This window comes from Cyclopterus lumpus, chromosome 4, assembly GCF_009769545.1.
Source record: "Cyclopterus lumpus isolate fCycLum1 chromosome 4, fCycLum1.pri, whole genome shotgun sequence".
Taxonomy (NCBI): domain Eukaryota; kingdom Metazoa; phylum Chordata; class Actinopteri; order Perciformes; family Cyclopteridae; genus Cyclopterus; species Cyclopterus lumpus.
This window is the reverse complement of record NC_046969.1, coordinates 27,737,598-27,759,819: the sequence shown is the minus strand read 5'-3', so window position 1 is coordinate 27,759,819 and position 22,222 is coordinate 27,737,598. Positions and strand designations below refer to the sequence as shown.

The 22,222-nt window shown below is 42.6% G+C and overlaps 1 protein-coding gene across 1 annotated transcript; it reads left to right on the top strand.

Annotated features, from left to right (window-relative positions):
- The first annotated feature begins 902 nt into the window (after positions 1–902).
- Positions 903–21,823, top strand: vcam1b (vascular cell adhesion molecule 1b). The gene is made up of 10 exons (XM_034530925.1): positions 903–1,023; positions 6,801–7,103; positions 7,216–7,521; positions 13,427–13,687; positions 16,659–16,928; positions 18,341–18,613; positions 19,952–20,254; positions 20,328–20,597; positions 21,265–21,525; positions 21,655–21,823. The coding sequence occupies exons 1-10, from the start codon at positions 993–995 to the stop codon at positions 21,813–21,815; spliced, it is 2,439 nt and encodes an 812-aa protein (XP_034386816.1). The 5' UTR covers positions 903–992; the 3' UTR covers positions 21,816–21,823.
- Positions 21,824–22,222: the final 399 nt, after the last annotated feature.

Below are 22,222 nucleotides of genomic sequence, written 5' to 3'. Positions count from 1 at the left end.
TCCAGATTGGTGGAACGCCATATGCTTTAAAGCTTTGGTGAAGTTTGCTTTAGGACGCGGGTCTGAGGGTTATACCAGGGAGCAAACCTCCTTTACCTCACTGTCTTCTTCTTCAGTGGGGCTATCGAGTCTAGTGTCATTCTCAGTGAGCCTGTAGCACTATCGACAAGATGATCAATCTGGGACGGACTAAAGTTAGCACAGGAGTCCTCCGTCACATTGAGACGTGGTATTGAATCAAATGCAGAAGGAATCTCTTCTTTAAATGTAGCTACAGCACTGTCAGTTAGACATCTGGTGTAGAAACTTTTGACTAACGGTGTATACTCCGGGAGTATAAACTCAAAAGTTTGGGTAACGGAGACGAGCTCGGACACTATGAACTCTGGATAACGGAGACGAGCTCGGACACTATGAACTCTGGGTAACGGAGACGAGGTCACGTGACTCCACGTCGTCCTCACAGTGCTCATCACACTGATCAACAGCAGCCACTCACTGTTATCACATACTGGTGATCAATCAATCAATCATCCTCATGGCTGCACTGAAAAACTAAAAGCTTCAGCTCATTTCAAATACTTCAACGTTCTAACAGTTTGATTAACAAAGATGGAGACAATAAAGTGAAATTAATAATAAAACCATTATTTAAAATTGAATTGATCCAGAAAACGTGTTTACAGTCATAAAAAACGTTTTTAACTGTTCCTGTAAGGAGACAGAACGAAAGAGAAAGAAGCAACACGAATGTCTCAGGTCGTGCTGCAGAGGGCGCTGTGGTCTGTCTGGGTGGTCTCACAGGGGGGGAGGGGCATAGAGAAAAGGGGAGGAGAGAGACACAGAGGGAGGAGAAGGACCAGAGGCCAGTCAGACAGAAAGGTTCAGAGGAGGCGTTCAGGTCGACTGATCCAGTGGAACCTCGACAACAAGGAGACGCTGCTTTGTTCTTCATCCATTCATCAGTCCGTCTGGATCCTCGGAGGAGTGAGATGTCTGTCTGCAGGATCTCTCTTCTCGCAGGTAATTTAATTTAATTTAAGTAATATTGGTATTATTTCTTAAAGTGTGTTTTTAGGTTTATACTATATCATATTTTTACTGTCTTTAGGTTTTCATTGTATTTTCTCACCTTCATGTTCTGTTGAATGAGATTTGTAGACATTTTATTCTTAAAACTGCATAATAATTATTTAATGAAGAGGCAAATTTGATCAAGTTTATTTTGAGTGATCCTAAATAAGTCAGTTTATCAGAGTTGGTAAACAACTGGTGACTCCATGAGGGATCACGACCCAGAGGTTGAGAAACTCTGTCATGGATTTGTTTAACTTGAACATTTTTAGCCTTATACAGTTTCAAACATCACGTTTTTGTGTTTCATGTAAAGATGCAGAAAAAAGCTGATATTTATTATTCAACAATATACCCGCAGGTTTCAACCCTGTGAGGCATCAGAGCTAAACACTGCACCCCCCCAGGAGGGATTCAGGGATCAAGAGGCTAAATGGCATTAGGTCCAGCAGTCAGGGAACAGACAGACATGTAACAGACCTGCAACATACATGTAACATAAATGTAACATAGATGTAACATACATGTAACATAAATGTAACATAGATGTAACATTGATGTGACAGACATGTAACACAAATGTAACACACATGTAACATTGATGTAACACACATGTAACAGACATGTAACAGTGATGTGACAGACATGTAACACAAATGTAACACACATGTAACATTGATGTAACACACATGTAACAGACATGTAACAGTGATGTGACAGACATGTAACATCAATGTAACATACATGTAACATTGATGTAACATTTATGTGACAGACATGTAACACAAATGTAACATACATGTAACATTGATGTAACATTGATGTAACACACATGTAACAGACATGAAACAGTGATGTGACAGACATGTAACATCAATTTAACATACATGTAACATTGATGTAACATTTATGTGACAGACATGTAACATAAATGTAACATACATGTAACAGACATGTAACATTGATGTGACAGACATGTAACATACATTTAACATACATGTAACATTGATGTAACACACATGTAACAGACATGTAACATTGATGTAACACACATGTAACAGACATGAAACAGTGATGTGACAGACATGTAACATACATTTAACATACATGTAACATTGATGTAACACACATGTAACAGACATGAAACAGTGATGTGACAGACATGTAACATCAATTTAACATACATGTAACATTGATGTAACATTGATGTGACAGACATGTAACATACATTTAACATACATGTAACATTGATGTAACACACATGTAACAGACATGTAACAGACCTGCAACATAAATATAACATAGATGTAACAGACATGTAACATTGATGTAACATTCAATTCAATTCAGTTTACTTTGTATAGCCCAATATCACAAATTACAACCTCCCCTCAGAGGGCTTTACAATCTGTACACATACGACATCCCTGACCTTTGACCTCACATCGGATCAGGAAAAACTCCCCAAAAATAACCTTTGACAGGGAAAAAAGGGAAGAAACCTTCAGGAGAGCAACAGAGGAGGATCCCTCTCCCCGGATGGACAGATGAATAGATGTCATGTGACCAGATGAACAGAGTTACAGAGTTACATAAACACATTACATGAATATGACAATGTATGAATGGAACTCCAATCCATGAAACAGAAGGAGGTAGAGAGGAGGGGGGGCGGGGCATGTCTTTAAGACATTCTTGAATTTTAGCGAGCTGGTTGGTCTCCTCTGGTTTGATCGATAGATATAATTGAGTATCGTCTGCATAGCAATGAATGTTTATAGAGTGTTTCCTGATAATATTGCCCATATATAAGGTAAATAAAATTGGTCCATGCACAGAACCTTGTGGAACTCCGTGATTAACGTTGGTGGTCATTGAGGCTTCATCGTTTACAAATACAAACTGAGATCGATCTGATAAATAGGATTTAAACCAACTTAGTGCGGTACCTGAAATGCCAATCGACTGATCCAGTCTCTGTAATAGGATGTCATGATCAATGGTGTCGAACGCAGCACTAAGGTCTAACAAGACCAGTACGGAGATGAGTCCTTTATCAGCACTAAGGTCTAATAATACCAGTACGGAGATGAGTCCTTTATCAGCACTAAGGTCTAACAAGACCAGTACAGAGATGAGTCCTTTATCAGCACTAAGGTCTAACAAGACCAGTACGGAGATGAGTCCTTTATCAGCACTAAGGTCTAACAAGACCAGTACAGAGATGAGTCCTTTATCAGCACTAAGGTCTAACAAGACCAGTACAGAGATGAGTCCTTTATCAGCACTAAGGTCTAATAATACCAGTACGGAGATGAGTCCTTTATCAGCACTAAGGTCTAACAAGACCAGTACAGAGATGAGTCCTTTATCAGCACTAAGGTCTAATAATACCAGTACGGAGATGAGTCCTTTATCAGCACTAAGGTCTAACAAGACCAGTACAGAGATGAGTCCTTTATCAGCACTAAGGTCTAACACGACCAGTACAGAGATGAGTCCTTTATCAGCACTAAGGTCTAATAATACCAGTACAGAGATGAGTCCTTTATCAGCACTAAGGCCTAACAAGACCAGTACGGAGATGAGTCCTTTATCAGCACTAAGGCCTAACAAGACCAGTACAGAGATGAGTCCTTTATCAGCACTAAGGCCTAACAAGACCAGTACGGAGATGAGTCCTTTATCAGCACTAAGGTCTAACAAGACCAGTACAGAGATGAGTCCTTTATCAGCACTAAGGTCTAACAAGACCAGTACAGAGATGAGTCCTTTATCAGCACTAAGGTCTAACAAGACCAGTACAGAGATGAGTCCTTTATCAGCACTAAGGTCTAATAATACCAGTACAGAGATGAGTCCTTTATCAGCACAAAGGTCTAACAAGACCAGTACGGAGATGAGTCCTTTATCAGCACTAAGGTCTAATAATACCAGTACGGAGATGAGTCCTTTATCAGCACTAAGGTCTAACAAGACCAGTACAGAGATGAGTCCTTTATCAGCACTAAGGTCTAATAATACCAGTACGGAGATGAGTCCTTTATCAGCACTAAGGTCTAACAAGACCAGTACGGAGATGAGTCCTTTATCAGCACTAAGGTCTAACAAGACCAGTACAGAGATGAGTCCTTTATCAGCACTAAGGTCTAATAATACCAGTACGGAGATGAGTCCTTTATCAGCACTAAGGTCTAACAAGACCAGTACAGAGATGAGTCCTTTATCAGCACTAAGGTCTAATAATACCAGTACGGAGATGAGTCCTTTATCAGCACTAAGGTCTAACAAGACCAGTACAGAGATGAGTCCTTTATCAGCACTAAGGTCTAACACGACCAGTACAGAGATGAGTCCTTTATCAGCACTAAGGTCTAATAATACCAGTACAGAGATGAGTCCTTTATCAGCACTAAGGCCTAACAAGACCAGTACGGAGATGAGTCCTTTATCAGCACTAAGGCCTAACAAGACCAGTACAGAGATGAGTCCTTTATCAGCACTAAGGCCTAACAAGACCAGTACGGAGATGAGTCCTTTATCAGCACTAAGGTCTAACAAGACCAGTACAGAGATGAGTCCTTTATCAGCACTAAGGTCTAACAAGACCAGTACAGAGATGAGTCCTTTATCAGCACTAAGGTCTAACAAGACCAGTACAGAGATGAGTCCTTTATCAGCACTAAGGTCTAATAATACCAGTACAGAGATGAGTCCTTTATCAGCACAAAGGTCTAACAAGACCAGTACGGAGATGAGTCCTTTATCAGCACTAAGGTCTAATAATACCAGTACGGAGATGAGTCCTTTATCAGCACTAAGGTCTAACAAGACCAGTACAGAGATGAGTCCTTTATCAGCACTAAGGTCTAATAATACCAGTACGGAGATGAGTCCTTTATCAGCACTAAGGTCTAACAAGACCAGTACGGAGATGAGTCCTTTATCAGCACTAAGGTCTAACAAGACCAGTACAGAGATGAGTCCTTTATCAGCACTAAGGTCTAATAATACCAGTACAGAGATGAGTCCTTTATCAGCACTAAGGTCTAACAAGACCAGTACAGAGATGAGTCCTTTATCAGCACTAAGGTCTAATAATACCAGTACAGAGATGAGTCCTTTATCAGCACTAAGGTCTAACCAGACCAGTACAGAGATGAGTTCTTTATCAGCACTAAGGTCTAACAAGACCAGTACGGAGATGAGTCCTTTATCAGCACTAAGGTCTAACAAGACCAGTACAGAGATGAGTCCTTTATCAGCACTAAGGTCTAATAAGACCAGTACAGAGATGAGACCTTTATCAGCACTAAGGTCTAATAAGACCAGTACAGAGATGAGACCTTTATCAGCACTAAGGTCTAATAAGACCAGTACAGAGATGAGACCTTTATCAGCACTAAGGTCTAATAAGACCAGTACAGAGATGAGTCCTTTATCAGCACTAAGGTCTAACAAGACCAGTACAGAGATGAGTCCTTTATCAGCACTAAGGTCTAACAAGACCAGTACAGAGATGAGTCCTTTATCAGCACTAAGGTCTAACAAGACCAGTACAGAGATGAGTCCTTTATCAGCACTAAGGTCTAATAATACCAGTACAGAGATGAGTCCTTTATCAGCACTAAGGTCTAACAAGACCAGTACAGAGATGAGTCCTACTTTCTCAAGGATCTTAGAGAGGAAGGGAAGGTTAGAGATCGGTCTGTAGTTAGCCAACACCTCTGGATTAAGAGTGGTCTTCTTCAGGAGAGGTTTAATTACAGCTACTTTGAAGGAATGTGGTACATGGCCTGTTAGCAAAGACACATTAACAATATCCAGCAGAGAGGTGCCAATTAAAGGCAACACGTCTTTAAGCAGCCTCGTTGGGATGGGGTCTAAGAGACAGGTAGACGGTTTAGAAGTAGAAACCGTTGAAGACAATTGGTCTAGGTTAATGGGAGAAAAGCTATCCAAATATACACCAGGGCATACAGCCGTTTTCACTTATTGTAAGTTGCTTTGGATAAAAGCGTCAGCTAAATAAAATGTAAAGTAAAGTAAAGTAATTTAATGTAAAGTAATGTAATGTAAAGTAAAGTAAAGTAAAGTAAAGTAAAGTAAAGTAATGTAATGTAATGTAATGTAATGTAATGTAAAGTAAAGTAAAGTAATTTAATGTAAAGTAATGTAATGTAAAGTAAAGCAATGTAATGTAATGTAATGTGATGTAATGTGATGTAAAGTAAAGTAAAGCAATGTAATGTGATGTAAAGTAAAGTAAAGCAATGTAATGTGATGTAAAGTACATTTTAGAGCAGCCGACCCAAACGGCATCTCTGAAACACAAATCTCTGTTTTAACTTCATGTCTCACGTGTTTCTTTCAAATGACATTTTATGCCTTTTTTTCATTTTAAATGTACAATTATTTCATATTATTAGTCTATTGAATTTATTTGAATAACAAACTGCATACTTTCTTCTTAACACTTTTATTTAATTGACTTGTAAAAGGAGTGTTTTCCGCTTTTATGTATTGTTAAATGTATATTACTTTGAGCTACATAGTCTGTATGAAATGTGCTACACAAGATTATTATTATTATTATCATTGTTATCATTATCATTCATTACATGTTTCTAGGTGATTACAGCTGATGCATAAACACGTGAAAGTGAAGTGTTGTCCATGAATAGAAGTCACATCAATGTTGTTGTTGTTGTTGTTTACTTTCCCAGCTTTGCTGCTAATGTCATCGTGCTGCGTTCAGGGCTTCCATGTGGAGGTGTTTCCCAGAAGGCCTCTGTTCAGGCTGGGGCAGCGGCAGCAGCTGGGGTGTCAGGTCCAGGACTGCCCCACCATGCCGAGCCTCTCCTGGTCCGTGCTGGGGGACCGACCTCTGACGGCCTCCGTCAGCACCAACAGGACCTGGTCTGTGATGACCTTTGACCCTGTGATGATGGAGCACGAGGGAGCTCTGCTGTGTCGAGTCAAATGTGGAGGAGAGAACAAGCAGATCCAGATATCTGTGCAGGTTTACAGTGAGTTTACACTTCCATTTACCCAAGTTCTGTTCTGAAGTACACATCCTTTATGTGATGATGAATGTTTATGATAAACTGAAGGATGAAGTGTCCTCTTTTCTGAGTGCAGCATTCCCATCAGCCCCTCTGATCAGGGGCCAGGACCACCTGAGTCTGGGGGCGGAGTCCATCCTCACCTGCCAGGTGTTAGACCTTTACCCCTCTGAGCTGCTGACCCTCAACTGGCTCAGAGGTGACGCCGTCCTGCAGAGCAATATGGGAGCTCCTGGATCTGGCTCAGTCCGGTCTGAGTACAGATTCACCCCTCTGGAACTGGACTTGGGAGGAGACATCAGCTGCAGGGCCACGTTGGACCTGCAGGAGCTGCCAGCTGAGGACAGGACCAGAGTGACCACTGTGTCCCTAAACCTGCTCTGTGAGTCCTTCAGAGTCTGACTTTAGTTCAGACCCTCATTATTTTAAATCCAGTTATCCATTGTCCTACAGGACTGTTCATTATCCCACACAGATTGTCCTGTTCATTGTCCTACAGGACTGTTCATTATCCCACACAGATTGTCCTGTTCATTGTCCTACAGGACTGTTCATTATCCCACAGGACTGTTCATTATCCCACAGGACTGTTCATTATCCCACAGGACTGTTCATTATCCCACACAGATTGTCCTGTTCATTATCCTACAGGACTGTTCATTATCCCACACAGATTGTCCTGTTCATTGTCCTACAGGACTGTTCATTATCCCACAGGACTGTTCATTGTCCTACAGGACTGTTCATTATCCCACAGGACTGTTCATTATCCCACAGGACTGTTCATTATCCTACAGGACTGTTCATTATCCTACAGGACTGTTCATTATCCCACAGGACTGTTCATTATCCCACACACATTGTCCTGTTCATTATCCCACAGGACTGTTCATTGTCCCACAGGACTGTTCATTATCCCACAGGACTGTTCATTGTCCTACAGGACTGTTCATTATCCCACAGGACTGTTCATTGTCCCACAGGACTGTTCATTGTCCTACAGGACTGTTCATTATCCTACAGGACTGTTCATTATCCCACAGGACTGTTCATTATCCCACACACATTGTCCTGTTCATTATCCCACAGGACTGTTCATTGTCCTACAGGACTGTTCATTATCCCACAGGACTGTTCATTGTCCCACAGGCCTGTTCATTGTCCTACAGGACTGTTCATTATCCCACAGGACTGTTCATTGTCCTACAGGACTGTTCATTGTCCTACAGGACTGTTCATTATCCTACAGGACTGTTCATTGTCCTACAGGACTGTTCATTATCCTACAGGACTGTTCATTATCCCACAGGACTGTTCATTGTCCCACAGGCCTGTTCATTGTCCCACAGGACTGTTCATTATCCTACAGGACTGTTCATTATCCCACAGGACTGTTCATTGTCCTACAGGACTGTTCATTATCCCACAGGACTGTTCATTGTCCCACAGGCCTGTTCATTGTCCTACAGGACTGTTCATTATCCCACAGGACTGTTAATTATCCTGCAGGACTGTTCATTATCCCACAGGACTGTTCATTGTCCTACAGGACTGTTCATTATCCCACACACATTGTCCTGTTCATTATCCCACAGGACTGTTCATTGTCCCACAGGACTGTTCATTATCCCACAGGACTGTTCATTATCCCACACAGATTGTCCTGGTCATTATCCCACAGGACTGTTCATTATCCCACACAGATTGTCCTGTTCATTGTCCTACAGGACTGTTCATTATCCCACAGGACTGTTCATTGTCCTACAGGACTGTTCATTATCCCACAGGACTGTTCATTATCCCACAGGACTGTTCATTATCCTACAGGACTGTTCATTATCCTACAGGACTGTTCATTATCCCACAGGACTGTTCATTATCCTACAGGACTGTTCATTATCCCACAGGACTGTTCATTATCCTACAGGACTGTTAATTATCCTGCAGGACTGTTCATTATCCCACAGGACTGTTCATTATCCCACACACATTGTCCTGTTCATTATCCCACAGGACTGTTCATTGTCCCACAGGACTGTTCATTATCCCACACACATTGTCCTGTTCATTATCCCACAGGACTGTTCATTGTCCCACAGGACTGTTCATTATCCCACAGGACTGTTCATTATCCCACAGGACTGTTCATTATCCCACAGGACTGTTCATTGTCCTACAGGACTGTTCATTATCCTACAGGACTGTTCATTATCCCACACACATTGTCCTGTTCATTATCCCACAGGACTGTTCATTATCCTACAGGACTGTTCATTGTCCTACAGGACTGTTCATTATCCCACAGGACTGTTCATTGTCCCACAGGCCTGTTCATTGTCCTACAGGACTGTTCATTATCCCACAGGACTGTTCATTGTCCTACAGGACTGTTCATTGTCCTACAGGACTGTTCATTATCCTACAGGACTGTTCATTGTCCTACAGGACTGTTCATTGTCCTACAGGACTGTTCATTATCCTACAGGACTGTTCATTATCCCACAGGACTGTTCATTGTCCCACAGGACTGTTCATTATCCTACAAACATTCTCCTGTTCATTATCCCACAGGACTGTTCATTATCCTACAGGACTGTTCATTATCCTACAGGACTGTTCATTATCCCACAGGACTGTTCATTATCCTACAGGACTGTTAATTATCCTGCAGGACTGTTCATTATCCCACAGGACTGTTCATTGTCCTACAGGACTGTTCATTGTCCTACAGGACTGTTCATTATCCTACAGGACTGTTCATTGTCCTACAGGACTGTTCATTGTCCTACAGGACTGTTCATTATCCTACAGGACTGTTCATTGTCCTACAGGACTGTTCATTATCCCACAGGACTGTTCATTATCCCACAGGACTGTTCATTATCCCACAGGACTGTTCATTGTCCTACAGGACTGTTCATTGTCCTACAGGACTGTTCATTATCCTACAGGACTGTTCATTATCCCACAGGACTGTTCATTGTCCCACAGGACTGTTCATTATCCTACAAACATTCTCCTGTTCATTATCCCACAGGACTGTTCATTATCCTACAGGACTGTTCATTATCCTACAGGACTGTTCATTATCCCACAGGACTGTTCATTATCCTACAGGACTGTTAATTATCCTGCAGGACTGTTCATTATCCCACAGGACTGTTCATTGTCCTACAGGACTGTTCATTATCCCACAAACAATCTCCTGTTCATTATCCCACAGGACTGTTCATTGTCCCACAGGACTGTTCATTATCCCACAGGACTGCTCATTATCCCACACACATTGTCCTGTTCATTATCCCACAGGACTGTTCATTATCCCAAACAGATTGTCCTGTTCATTATCCCACACACATTGTCCTGTTCATTATCCCACACACATTGTCCTGTTCATTATCCCACAGGACTGTTCATTGTCCTACAGGACTGTTAATTATACCACAGGACTGTTCATTATCCCACAGGACTGTTCATTGTCCTACAGGACTGTTCATTGTCCTACAGGTCTGTTCATTATCCCACAGGACTGTTCATTGTCCCACAGGACTGTTCATTGTCCTACAGGACTGTTCATTATCCCACAGGACTGTTCATTGTCCTACAGGACTGTTCATTGTCCTACAGGACTGTTCATTATCCCACACACATTGTCCTGTTCATTATCCCACAGGACTGTTCATTGTCCTAAAGGACTGTTCATTATCCCACACACATTGTCCTGTTCATTATCCCACAGGACTGTTCATTATCCTACAGGACTGTTCATTGTCCTACAGGACTGTTCATTGTCCTACAGGACTGTTCATTATCCCACAGGACTGTTCATTGTCCTACAGGACTGTTCATTGTCCCACAGGACTGTTCATTATCCCACAGGACTGTTCATTGTCCTACAGGACTGTTCATTATCCCACAAACAATCTCCTGTTCATTATCCCACAGGACTGTTCATTGTCCTTCAGGACTGTTCATTATCCCACAAACATTCTCCTGTTCATTATCCCACAGGACTGTTCATTATCCTACAGGACTGTTCATTGTCCTACAGGACTGTCCATTATCCTACAGGACTGTTCATTGTCCTACAGGACTGTCCATTATCCTACTGGACTGTTCATTGTCCTACAGGACTGTTCATTATCCCACAGGACTGTTCATTGTCCTACAGGACTTTTCATCATCCCACAGGACTGTCCATTATCCCACATGACTGTTCATTATCCCACAGGACTGTTCATTGTCCTACAGGACTGTTCATTATCCCACAGGACTGTTCATTATCCTGAGTGTTCATTATCCCACAGGACTGTTCATTATCCTACAGGACTGTTAATTATCCTACAGGACTGTTCATTATCCCACAGGACTGTTAATTATCCTACAGGACTGTTCATTATCCAACAGGACTGTTCATTATCCTACAGGACTGTTCATTATCCCACAGGACTGTTCATTGTCCTACAGGACTGTTCATTATCCCACAGGACTGTTCATTATCCTACAGGACTGTTCATTGTCCTACAGGACTGTTCATTGTCCTACAGGACTGTTCATTATTCCACAGGACTGTTCATTGTCCTACAGGACTGTTCATTGTCCTACAGGACTGTTCATTATCCCACACACATTGTCCTGTTCATTATCCCACAGGACTGTTCATTATCCTACAGGACTGTTCATTGTCCTACAGGACTGTTCATTGTCCTACAGGACTGTTCATTATCCCACAGGACTGTTCATTGTCCTACACGACTGTTCATTGTCCCACAGGACTGTTCATTATCCCACAGGACTGTTCATTGTCCTACAGGACTGTTCATTATCCCATAAACATTCTCCTGTTCATTATCCCACATGACTGTTCATTGTCCTACAGGACTGTTCATTATCCCACAAACATTCTCCTGTTCATTATCCCACAGGACTGTTCATTGTCCTACAGGACTGTTCATTATCCCACAGGACTGTTCATTGTCCTACAGGACTGTTCATTATCCCACAGGACTGTCCATTATCCTACAGGACTGTTCATTATCCCACAGGACTGTTCATTGTCCTACATGACTGTTCATTATCCCACAAGACTGTTCATTATCCCACAGGACTGTTCATTATCCCACAGGACTGTTCATTGTCCCACAGGACTGTTCATTGTACTACAGGACTGTACATTATCCCACAGGACTGTTCATTGTCCTACAGGACTGTTCATTATCCTACAGGACTGTTCATTATCCCACAGGACTGTTCATTATCCTACAGGACTGTTCATTGTCCTACAGGACTGTTCATTATCCCACACACATTGTCCTGTTCATTATCCCACAGGACTGTTCATTATCCTACAGGACTGTTCATTATCCCACAGGACTGTTCATTATCCTACAGGACTGTTCATTATCCTACAGGACTGTTCATTGTCCTACAGGACTGTTCATTATCCTACAGGACTGTTCATTATCCCACAGGACTGTTCATTATCCTACAGGACTGTTCATTGTCCTACAGGACTGTTAATTATACCACAGGACTGTTCATTATCCCACAGGACTGTTAATTGTCCTACAGGACTGTTCATTGTCCTACAGGACTGTTCATTATCCCACAGGACTGTTCATTATCCTACAGGACTGTTCATTATCCCACAGGACTGTTCATTATCCCACAGGACTGTTAATTGTCCTACAGGACTGTTCATTGTCCTACAGGACTGTTCATTGTCCCACAGGACTGTTCATTATCCTACAGGACTGTTCATTATCCCACAGGACTGTTCATTATCCTACAGGACTGTTCATTATCCTACAGGACTGTTCATTGTCCTACAGGACTGTTCATTGTCCTACAGGACTGTTCATTGTCCAGTTCATTGTCCCACAGGACTGTTGATTATCCTATAGGATTATCCTTAAACTCCAAAGTGCTATTAGTAAGAGCCATTTAAGTGCTACCAAAGTGTTAAACTACAAAGTGCTATTAGTTAGAGCCATTTACTAAAGTGCTACTATGGCTCTACCTTCCCTATTCAAGGTATAGTCACTAAGATGTGTTTTTAGTCTGTAGAGACTTCCTGTCCTGATGTCAATGGGGAGCTCGTTCCACCAATGAGGAGCCAGCACAGCAAAGAGTCGTGTTCATTGTCCCACAGGACTGTTTATTCTTCTACATGAAAACATCTAAACAGTTTGAGGGAGAGAACTGTTTAATAATCACAGAGCTTTAGTTGAATATATTTAACTAAAATGAACCTTCCAATAGTCTGCATATCCTCTGGTCCTCTTCAGATGCTCCTGTTGTGAAGACGCTATCAGACTCTGTGTTGGTGATGGCCGGCTCTCCGCTCACTCTCACCTGCATTGTGGAGGGAAACCCCGAGCCGACCATCACCTGGAGCTTCAGGTCAGCAGACGGTGGATCTGAGTGGCGGGGTCAAGGCCGACAGCTGGTCCTTACAGCGGTGAGGCCGTCTGAGGCCGGACGGTACAACTGCGAGGCCCGGAACTCAGAGGGGAACCAGACCGCTGGAGTTGAGGTCACTGTTCACGGTGAGGGGGAAGCTCCTGTTTCATTTACTATCTTTACATTACATTACATTACATGTCATTTAGCTGACGCTTTTATCCAAAGCGACTTACAATAAGTGCATTAAACCATGAGTCTAAACTCAGAACAACAAGAATCAAGCAAGTACAATTTCTTCAATAATGTTAAACTACAAAGTGCGATCAGGAAGAGACATTTAAGTGCTGCTAAAGTGCTACTTTATTTATTCAAGGTATAGTCGGTAAAGATGTGTTTTTAATTTCCGGTGAAAGACGTAGTGACTTTCTGCTGTCAATGGGGAGCTCGTTCCACCAATTTTTCCAATTCAATTCATTTTATTTTGTATAGCCCAATATCACAAATCACAACCTCACCTCAGAGGGCTTTACAATCTGTACACATACGACATCCCTGACCTTTGACCTCACATCGGATCAGGAAAAACTCCCCAAAAATAACCTTTGACAGGGAAAAAAGGGAAGAACCCTTCAGGAGAGCAACAGAGGAGGATCCCTCTCCCCGGATGGACAGATGAATAGATGTCATGTGACCAGATGAACAGAGTTACAGAGTTACATAAACACATTACATGAATATGACAATGTATGAATGGAACTCCAATCCATGAAACAGAAGGAGGTAGAGAGGAGGGGGGGCGGGGCATCAGCAGGGCCAATGGGAGGCCGGTTCACCAGCATCAGACACCTCCAGGTCCAATGGACCCTCTGAGACGTGAAGTCACAACGACTCCGGGGAGGAAGCAGAGTTAATAAGGTGCAATGGAGAGATGTCAATTCATCCATAAGGAGAGAGAGAAGAGGAGATAGGTGCTCAGTGTATTGTGGCATCACAAGGGGACAGGTAGTGGAGGGGGGCTACAGAGTGGCCACCAGTGCAAAAACTACATCTCCCAGCCTGCCTCACCGCTCACCCAGCTGCAGCTGCTTAAGGCACCTGATTGAGGCAGGGCTGGGAGACTTAAGAGAGAGCACCTGGGAAGGAGAAGAGAGAGCGGAAGGTGAACCCACGAGCACCTGGAAGAGGACAACAAGGGAGAGGACCTCGTAGCCTGGATTCACCAGGATTGAGTTTTTGTTTGGTTAATTAACCACTTTCTCCTCCGGGATGTTTTGTGTTATCTAACTGGACCTTTTTGTTGAGACTTTGTTGTTTTTGGATGTTACCTTGCTGGTGGGATGGGAAATAAACCTGGACTTTTGTTAAATACCCTCGGACGTGCCTGTGTTCATCTCTCTCTTGGCACCGCCCCAGGCTAGCCTGTCCTAGCGACAGCCCGTGACACTACAGTATCCTAAAACATCCCCCAGCAGCCTATAAGCCTATAGCAGCATATCAAGGGGCTGGACCAGGGCAAACCTGATTCAGCCCTAACTATAAGCACTATTAAAGAGGAAAGTCTTAAGTCTATTCTTGAATGAGGTGACTGTGTCTGCCTCCCGGACTGAAAGTGGAAGCTGGTTCAATAAAAGAGGAGCTTGATAACTGAAGGCTCTGGCTCCCATCCTACTTTTTAGGACTCTAGGAACCACAAGTAGCCCCGCATTTAGTGAGCAGCTCTCTAGTGGGGCAATATGGTACTACAAGCTCCTTAAGATATGATGGTGCATCACCAATCAAGGCTTTGTAGGTGAGGAGAAGAATTTTAAATGTGATTCTTGATTTTACAGGGAGCCAGTGCAGAGCAGCTAATACAGGAGTCATGTGATCTCTTTTCTTAGTTTGTGTGAGTACACGAGCTGCAGCATTCTGGATCAACTGGAGGGATTTAAGAGACTTATTAGAGCAGCCTGATAATAAAGAGTTGCAGTAATCTAGTCTGGAAGTAACAAACGCGTGAACCAGCTTTTCTGCATCTTTTTGAGACAAGATGTGCCTGATTTTTGAAATGTTACGTAGATGAAAGAATGCAATCCTTGAGATTTGCTTCACATCAGAATCAGAATCAGATACTTTTATTAGCCAAGAAGGTTTACACCTACAAGGAACTTAGCGTGGTGGGTGGTGCAACATCGGACGTCAGACATAACAAACAACAACAGTAGACAATAAATAAACAATCAACAAAGTGCAGAAGACATAGAGTAAAATGTAAAATGTATGGTAAAGTGCAATTCAAAAGTGTGTGTAATGTTACAGTTTACGTTAAAGTGACTTGTGTATTATTTGTACATGGGAGTTAAAGGACAAGTCTGGGTCAAAGATAACTAGAGATTCTTTACAGTGGTGTTGGATGCCAGGGCAATGCCATCTACAGAAACCACATCACCAGATAATTGATCTCTGAGGTGTTCAGGGCCAGTAAAATAACTTCAGTTTTGTCTGAGTTTAACATCAGGAAGTTGCAGGTCATCCATGTTTTTATGTCTTTAAGACATTCTTGAACTTTAGCGAGCTGGTTGGTCTCCTCTGGTTTGATCGATAGATATAATTGAGTATCGTCTGCATAGCAATGAAAGTTTATGGAGTGTTTCCTGATAATGTTGCCCAAAGGAAGCATATATAAGGTAAATAAAATTGGTCCAAGCACAGAACCACTGAGGAGCTCGTTCCACCATTGAGGAGTCAGGACAGCAAACACTCGTTACTTTGTTGAGTGTTTAGCTCGAAGTGACGGAGCTACAAGCTGATTGGCAGTGTGAGGTTAGACCATGTCCTGGATGTAGACTGGACCCGATCTGTTCACAGCACAGTATACAAGCACCAATGTTTTGAAGCGGATGCTGCAGCCACTGGTAACCAGTAAAGGGAGCAGAGTAGTGTGGGTGAACTTAGTTTTGTAGACCAGTCGAGCTGCTGCATTCTGGATGAGCTGCAGAGGTCGGATGGCCTTAGCAGGTAGACCTGCCAGGAGGGAGTTACAGTCGTCTAGACGTGAGATGACCTACAGGAACGTGTTGTCGCAGTGATCTCTGGAGAACTTTAGACTCACACACCTTTCTCCTCCTCCTACAGCTCCGCCCACCAACACCTCCCTCTCAGTGAGTCCAGGTGAGGGGGTGCTGGAGGGCCAGCAGGTGACGTTGACCTGCTGGTCAGATGGAACTCCGCCCACCACGCTGGTGCTGAGGAGGAAGGGGGTGGAGCTTCAGAGGACTGACCCCACCTTCTCCTCGCTTTCCTTCAGCCTCTCCTCCGCCCAGCTGGAAGACTCCGCCCACTACCAGTGTGAAGCCTCCAACCAGCATGGATCCCAACTGGTCACCAGGCGTGTCACCGTCTCAGGTACTGGTTCACTTTTACAGTTACATCATCCTTATATCATTCTGATTTTATTGGGACTTTTAGATTCCGGTTCAGTTTTATTCTGAGGCTCAAAAGCAGACACAGCTCCAAAGATGGAGAGCTAGCTAGCTAGCCGGCTTGCGAATTCCACCATGCTTGAATGCTACACTGGTTACAGAAAATAAGCTGTTGATTGATGGGCTTACCCACACTGAGATGTGTGTGGATGAAATATTTTAAGTTGTTCAATTTGACTCGACTAAAAACCTTAGTGAGTCTGTTTACTTTATACGACAACGGCTACGACTACATGCCCTCTGACCTTCCAGCTCTGTTTGGAATCTACTCTTTTTTTATTACTATAGTTACTATATGTTTAAAACTAATGTTTGAATGTAATGTTTAAAGCTAATGTTTGAAACAAATGTTTGAAGCTCATGTTGGAAGCTAATGTTTGAAGTTAATGTTTGAAACTAATGTTTAAAGCTAACGTTTGAAACTAATGTTTGAAGCTAACGTTTGAAGTTAATGTTTGAAATTAATGTTTAAAGCTAATGTTTGAAACTAATGTTTGAAACTAATGTTTAAAGCTAATGTTTGAATCTAATGTTTGAAACTAATGTTTAAAGCTAATGTTTGAAACTAATGTTTGAAGCTAATGTTTTAATCTAATGTTTGAAACTAATGTTTAAAGCTAATGTTTGAAACTAATGTTTGAAGCTAATGTTTAAAGCTAATGTTTGAAACTAATGTTTAAAGCTAATGTTTGAAACTAATGTTTGAAGCTAATGTTTAAAGCTAATGTTTGAAACTAATGTTTAAAGCTAGTGTTTAAAGCTAATGTTTAAAGCTAATGTTTGAAACTAATGTTTGAAGCTAATGTTTAAAGCTAATGTTTGAAACTAATGTTTGAAACTAATGTTTGAAGCTAATATTTGAAACTAATGTTTGAAACTAGTGTTTAAAGCTAATGTTTGAAACTAATGTTTAAAGCTAATGTTTGAAACTAATGTTTAACGCTAATGTTTGAAACTAATGTTTAAAGCTAATGTTTGAAACTAATGTTTGAAGCTAATGTTTGAAACTAATGTTTAACGCTAATGTTTGAAACTAATGTTTAAAGCTAATGTTTGAAGCTAATGTTTTAAGCTAATGTTTGAAACTAATGTTTAAAGCTAATGTTTGAAGCTAATGTTTTAAGCTAATGTTTGAAACTAATGTTTTAAGCTAATGTTTGAAACAAATGTTTGAAACAAATGTTTGAAATTAATGTTTGAAACTAATGTTTAAAGTTAATGTTTGAAGCTAATGTTTGAAATTAATGTTTAAAGCTAATGTTTGAAGCTAATGCTACAAACAACTTAATAACAGACTGCAGATTAATCCAAACTAATATTTCCGTGTTCTGTCAGCTCACCCACTGCAGGTGGAGGTGAGTCCTGCGGTCTCAGCAGCAGAGAGGGGTTCAGGTCTGGTCCTGACCTGTGGAGCCTCCGGATGTCTCCACCCTCCCACCTTTACCTGGAAGACAGACCAGGATCGGATCGTCCTCAGGGGGACAGAGCGGGACGGACTGTCCTTGCTTCACTTGCAGGACCTGGACCTCCAGGATGAGGGAGGATACAGTTGTGAGGCCGAGTGTGACTCCGTCGTCAGGACCTCGACCGTCCAGGTCCAGGTCTACTGTGAGTCTGAGATCCTGAGGCTGCTTTCACACCTGTAGTGGGAAATTATTACTGTTATTAGACATGTTACTAACAATAAAGATTCAGGTGTTATTACTGATTATTATTGTTATTATACATGTTATTAACAATAAAGATTCAGGTGTTATTACTGATTATTATTGTTATTAGACATGTTATTAACAATAAATATTCAGGTGTTATTACTGATTATTATTATTATTAGACATGTTATTAACAATAAAGATTCAGGTGTTATTACTGATTATTATTGTTATTAGACATGTTACTAACAATAAAGATTCAGGTGTTATTACTGATTATTATTGTTATTATACATGTTACTAACAATAAAGATTCAGGTGTTATTACTGATTATTATTGTTATTATACATGTTATTAACAATAAAGATTCAGGTGTTATTACTGATTATTATTGTTATTAGACATGTTACTAACAATAAAGATTCAGGTGTTATTACTGATTATTATTGTTATTAGACATGTTACTAACAATAAAGATTCAGGTGTTATTACTGATTATTATTGTTATTAGACATGTTACTAACAATAAAGATTCGGGTGTTATTACTGATTATTATTGTTATTAGACATGTTATTAACAATAAATATTCAGGTGTTATTACTGATTATTATTATTATTAGACATTATTTCTTCCACAGAAATTAGTTTTGTTCATCCAACACCAAAGTTTCCAGTGAAACATCAGAAGTTGAACTTTATTGATATTTAATCTCAAAGATAGATAAATGTTTGAGAACCAATCAGAAAGAGTCTTTATACCATGTGACCTAGAAAGGTTTCTGTCTTCAGTCTGAAGAGGGCAAACTGCAGCTCTGACCAACAGGAAGTGACCCCCCAACCCCCTCACATAGTTGTACCAACACACAGTGAGGTCCTCCCACACACACACACGCACGCACACACACACACACACACACACGCGCACACACACACACACACACACACACACACACACACACACGCACACACACACACACACACTCACTGACTCTGAATCAGGAACATTAACTCAAACCTTATCAGAAAAACCTTATCAGAAGACACAATGACACTGAACATAACACATTATTAATCCAGAGAGAAATAAACAATAAAGATGATCAATAAGGTGCAAAAGCAGAATGAACTGCGAGGGACTTCCTGTCAATTCTTTATCTCTTTTAAATGCCGACGAATCACTTTAACACGTCGGTGTTTCCCAGTAATCCGGTTCATTGAAGGCCACGTGTCATCTTTAACCAGAGGGTGTTAGGATATCAGAGGGCTGTGATCTCTGATGTTTCTCCTCCCAGCATTCCCGTCTGATCCGGTTCTGGAGAATCCTGGTCCTGTCCTGCTTGGTCAGGAGGCGGTCCTCCACTGTAACGTGAGCAGTGTCCTCTGGGCCAATCGTTTGAGGCTCCTGTGGCTGTCGGGGAACACAACGCTGATGTCAGAGTCGTTTGGGTTCTCCGGTTCCCTCCAGAACGTTTCGTCTGTGCTTCAGCTGCGGGTCCAGGAGGACCAGCATGTTCTGACCTGCAGGGCCGAGCTGTTGATGGAGGACGGAGGCGTGTGGAGGTCCAGGAGGACCGGCGTCGCCCTGCAGGTCCACTGTGAGTGTCTGAGGCCAGACTGAAGGCTTTTATTGGGAAGCAGATTCAGGTTCTGATCATGTTTGTGTTCCAGATCCTCCCAGGACTACCTGCCTCTCAGTGAGTCCAGGCGAGGAGGTGCTGGAGGGCCAGCAGGTGACGTTGACCTGCCATTCAGACGGAGCTCCGGCCACCATGCTGGTGCTGAGGAGGGAGGGGGCAGAGCTTCAGAGGACTGACCCCGCCTCCTCCTCGCTGTCCTTCAGTCTTTCCTCCGCACAACTGGAAGACTCCACCCACTACCAGTGTGAAGCCTCCAACCAGCACGGATCCCAACTGGTCACCAGGTCCGTCACGGTCTCAGGTACTGGTTTATAGGAACATGGTGGGTGAAACCCAGAGGAGGGGCTGAGGAGTCCTTCTTCTTCTGCTTCTTGTCTCTGAATAGTTGTGACAGATGTTATCTGAAGAGTCGACCTCTCACTCCTCACATGATGCTGAGTACAGAAATAACCTCTGACTCCTCTGTTGAGCAATGTGTCAGACACTTAGAGCCTCATACTGCTGATGGAGACCAGACTGAAGTGGACTGAAGTGGACTGGAGGTGACCAGTTCTCAGTATGGTGTTTATTCAGTTTCACTGAGTCCAGATGATTCAACACCTGAGGAGGCGGAGCTTCAGAGGCATAAAGCCTGGTGGTGTTTTCTTTAATAAACTGACATGATGCAAAGGTGAATCAAAACAGGAAGTGAACCCAGAAGTCAAATGACGTTGTGGTCCAGTACGAGGCGCTGACGTGTTCAAGGGTTAAAGGTCAACAGGTTTTCCTCACACAAGGAAGTTATCGTCAGTGTCTCTCTGAGTAAAATAAAAGTTATTACGTTATGATGATAAAACACAAACACTTACTTGTTTCAGTTATTTATTGGTAGTCTTGGTCCTGGGTGGGTCAGGTGCTACAGGATCAAAAGGACTTCCTGCTGCTCCTCTAATGTTTCCGTCACTCTAATCTGGTTTCTTGTGGTCCAGCTCCTCCGAGAAACACCACAGTCCTCGTCCTGCCGTCTACGGTGGTCCAGGAGGGACAAAATGTCACCATTTGCTGCCAGACCGTCAGCTTTCCGCTGTCAGCCGTGGTCCTAAAGAAACTGACCAATGGGATGGAGCTGTATTCAACTAATGGCACCTTCCTATTGGTCAACGTCACGGCCAGAGACTCTGGTCTGTACCAGGTCAACGTCACCAACGACCTCGGCTACCAAGTCAAAGTCTTCAGCATCAGCGTCAGAGGTCAGTGTGACCAGTCCTTCCAGTTTACTCTCCAGTCTGGTTCTGTCTTTGATGGTAAAATAATGTTTAGTTTCAGTAGAAAAACAATGGCTTTTATTTTATTCTGAAATTCTCCTTCGGTTCACACAGAGAGAAGCACCAGTCTTCCTCCAAGTCTCAGTGCCATCTTCGTCCCAGTCGTCTGTGTTGCCACTGGGCTAGCAGCTGCTGCTCTGCTCCTCGACTTCCTGAGGAGATCCAGGAAGAAAGGTTTCTATCAGCTGCCCCAGTCTGCCCCTACTTCAGCCTGAGGCCAACACGTGACTACCAAGACTCTCAACATGTGGCCACCAAGTCCCAACATGTGACTACCAAGATTCCCAACATGTGGTCACCAGGTTCCAACATGTGGCCACCAAGTCCCGTCATGTGGTTACCAAGTCCCAACATATGGCCACCAAGTCCCAACACGTGGCCATCAAGTCCCAACACGTGGCCATCAAGTCCCAACACGTGGCCATCAAGTCCCAACACGTGGCCATCAAGTCCCAACACGTGGCCATCAAGTCCCAACACGTGGCCATCAAGTCCCAACATGTGGCCATCAAGTCCCAACATGTGACCATCAAGTCCCAACACGTGGCCATCAAGTCCCAACATGTGGCCATCAAGTCCCAACATGTGACTACCAAGATTCCCAACAAGTGGTCACCATGTT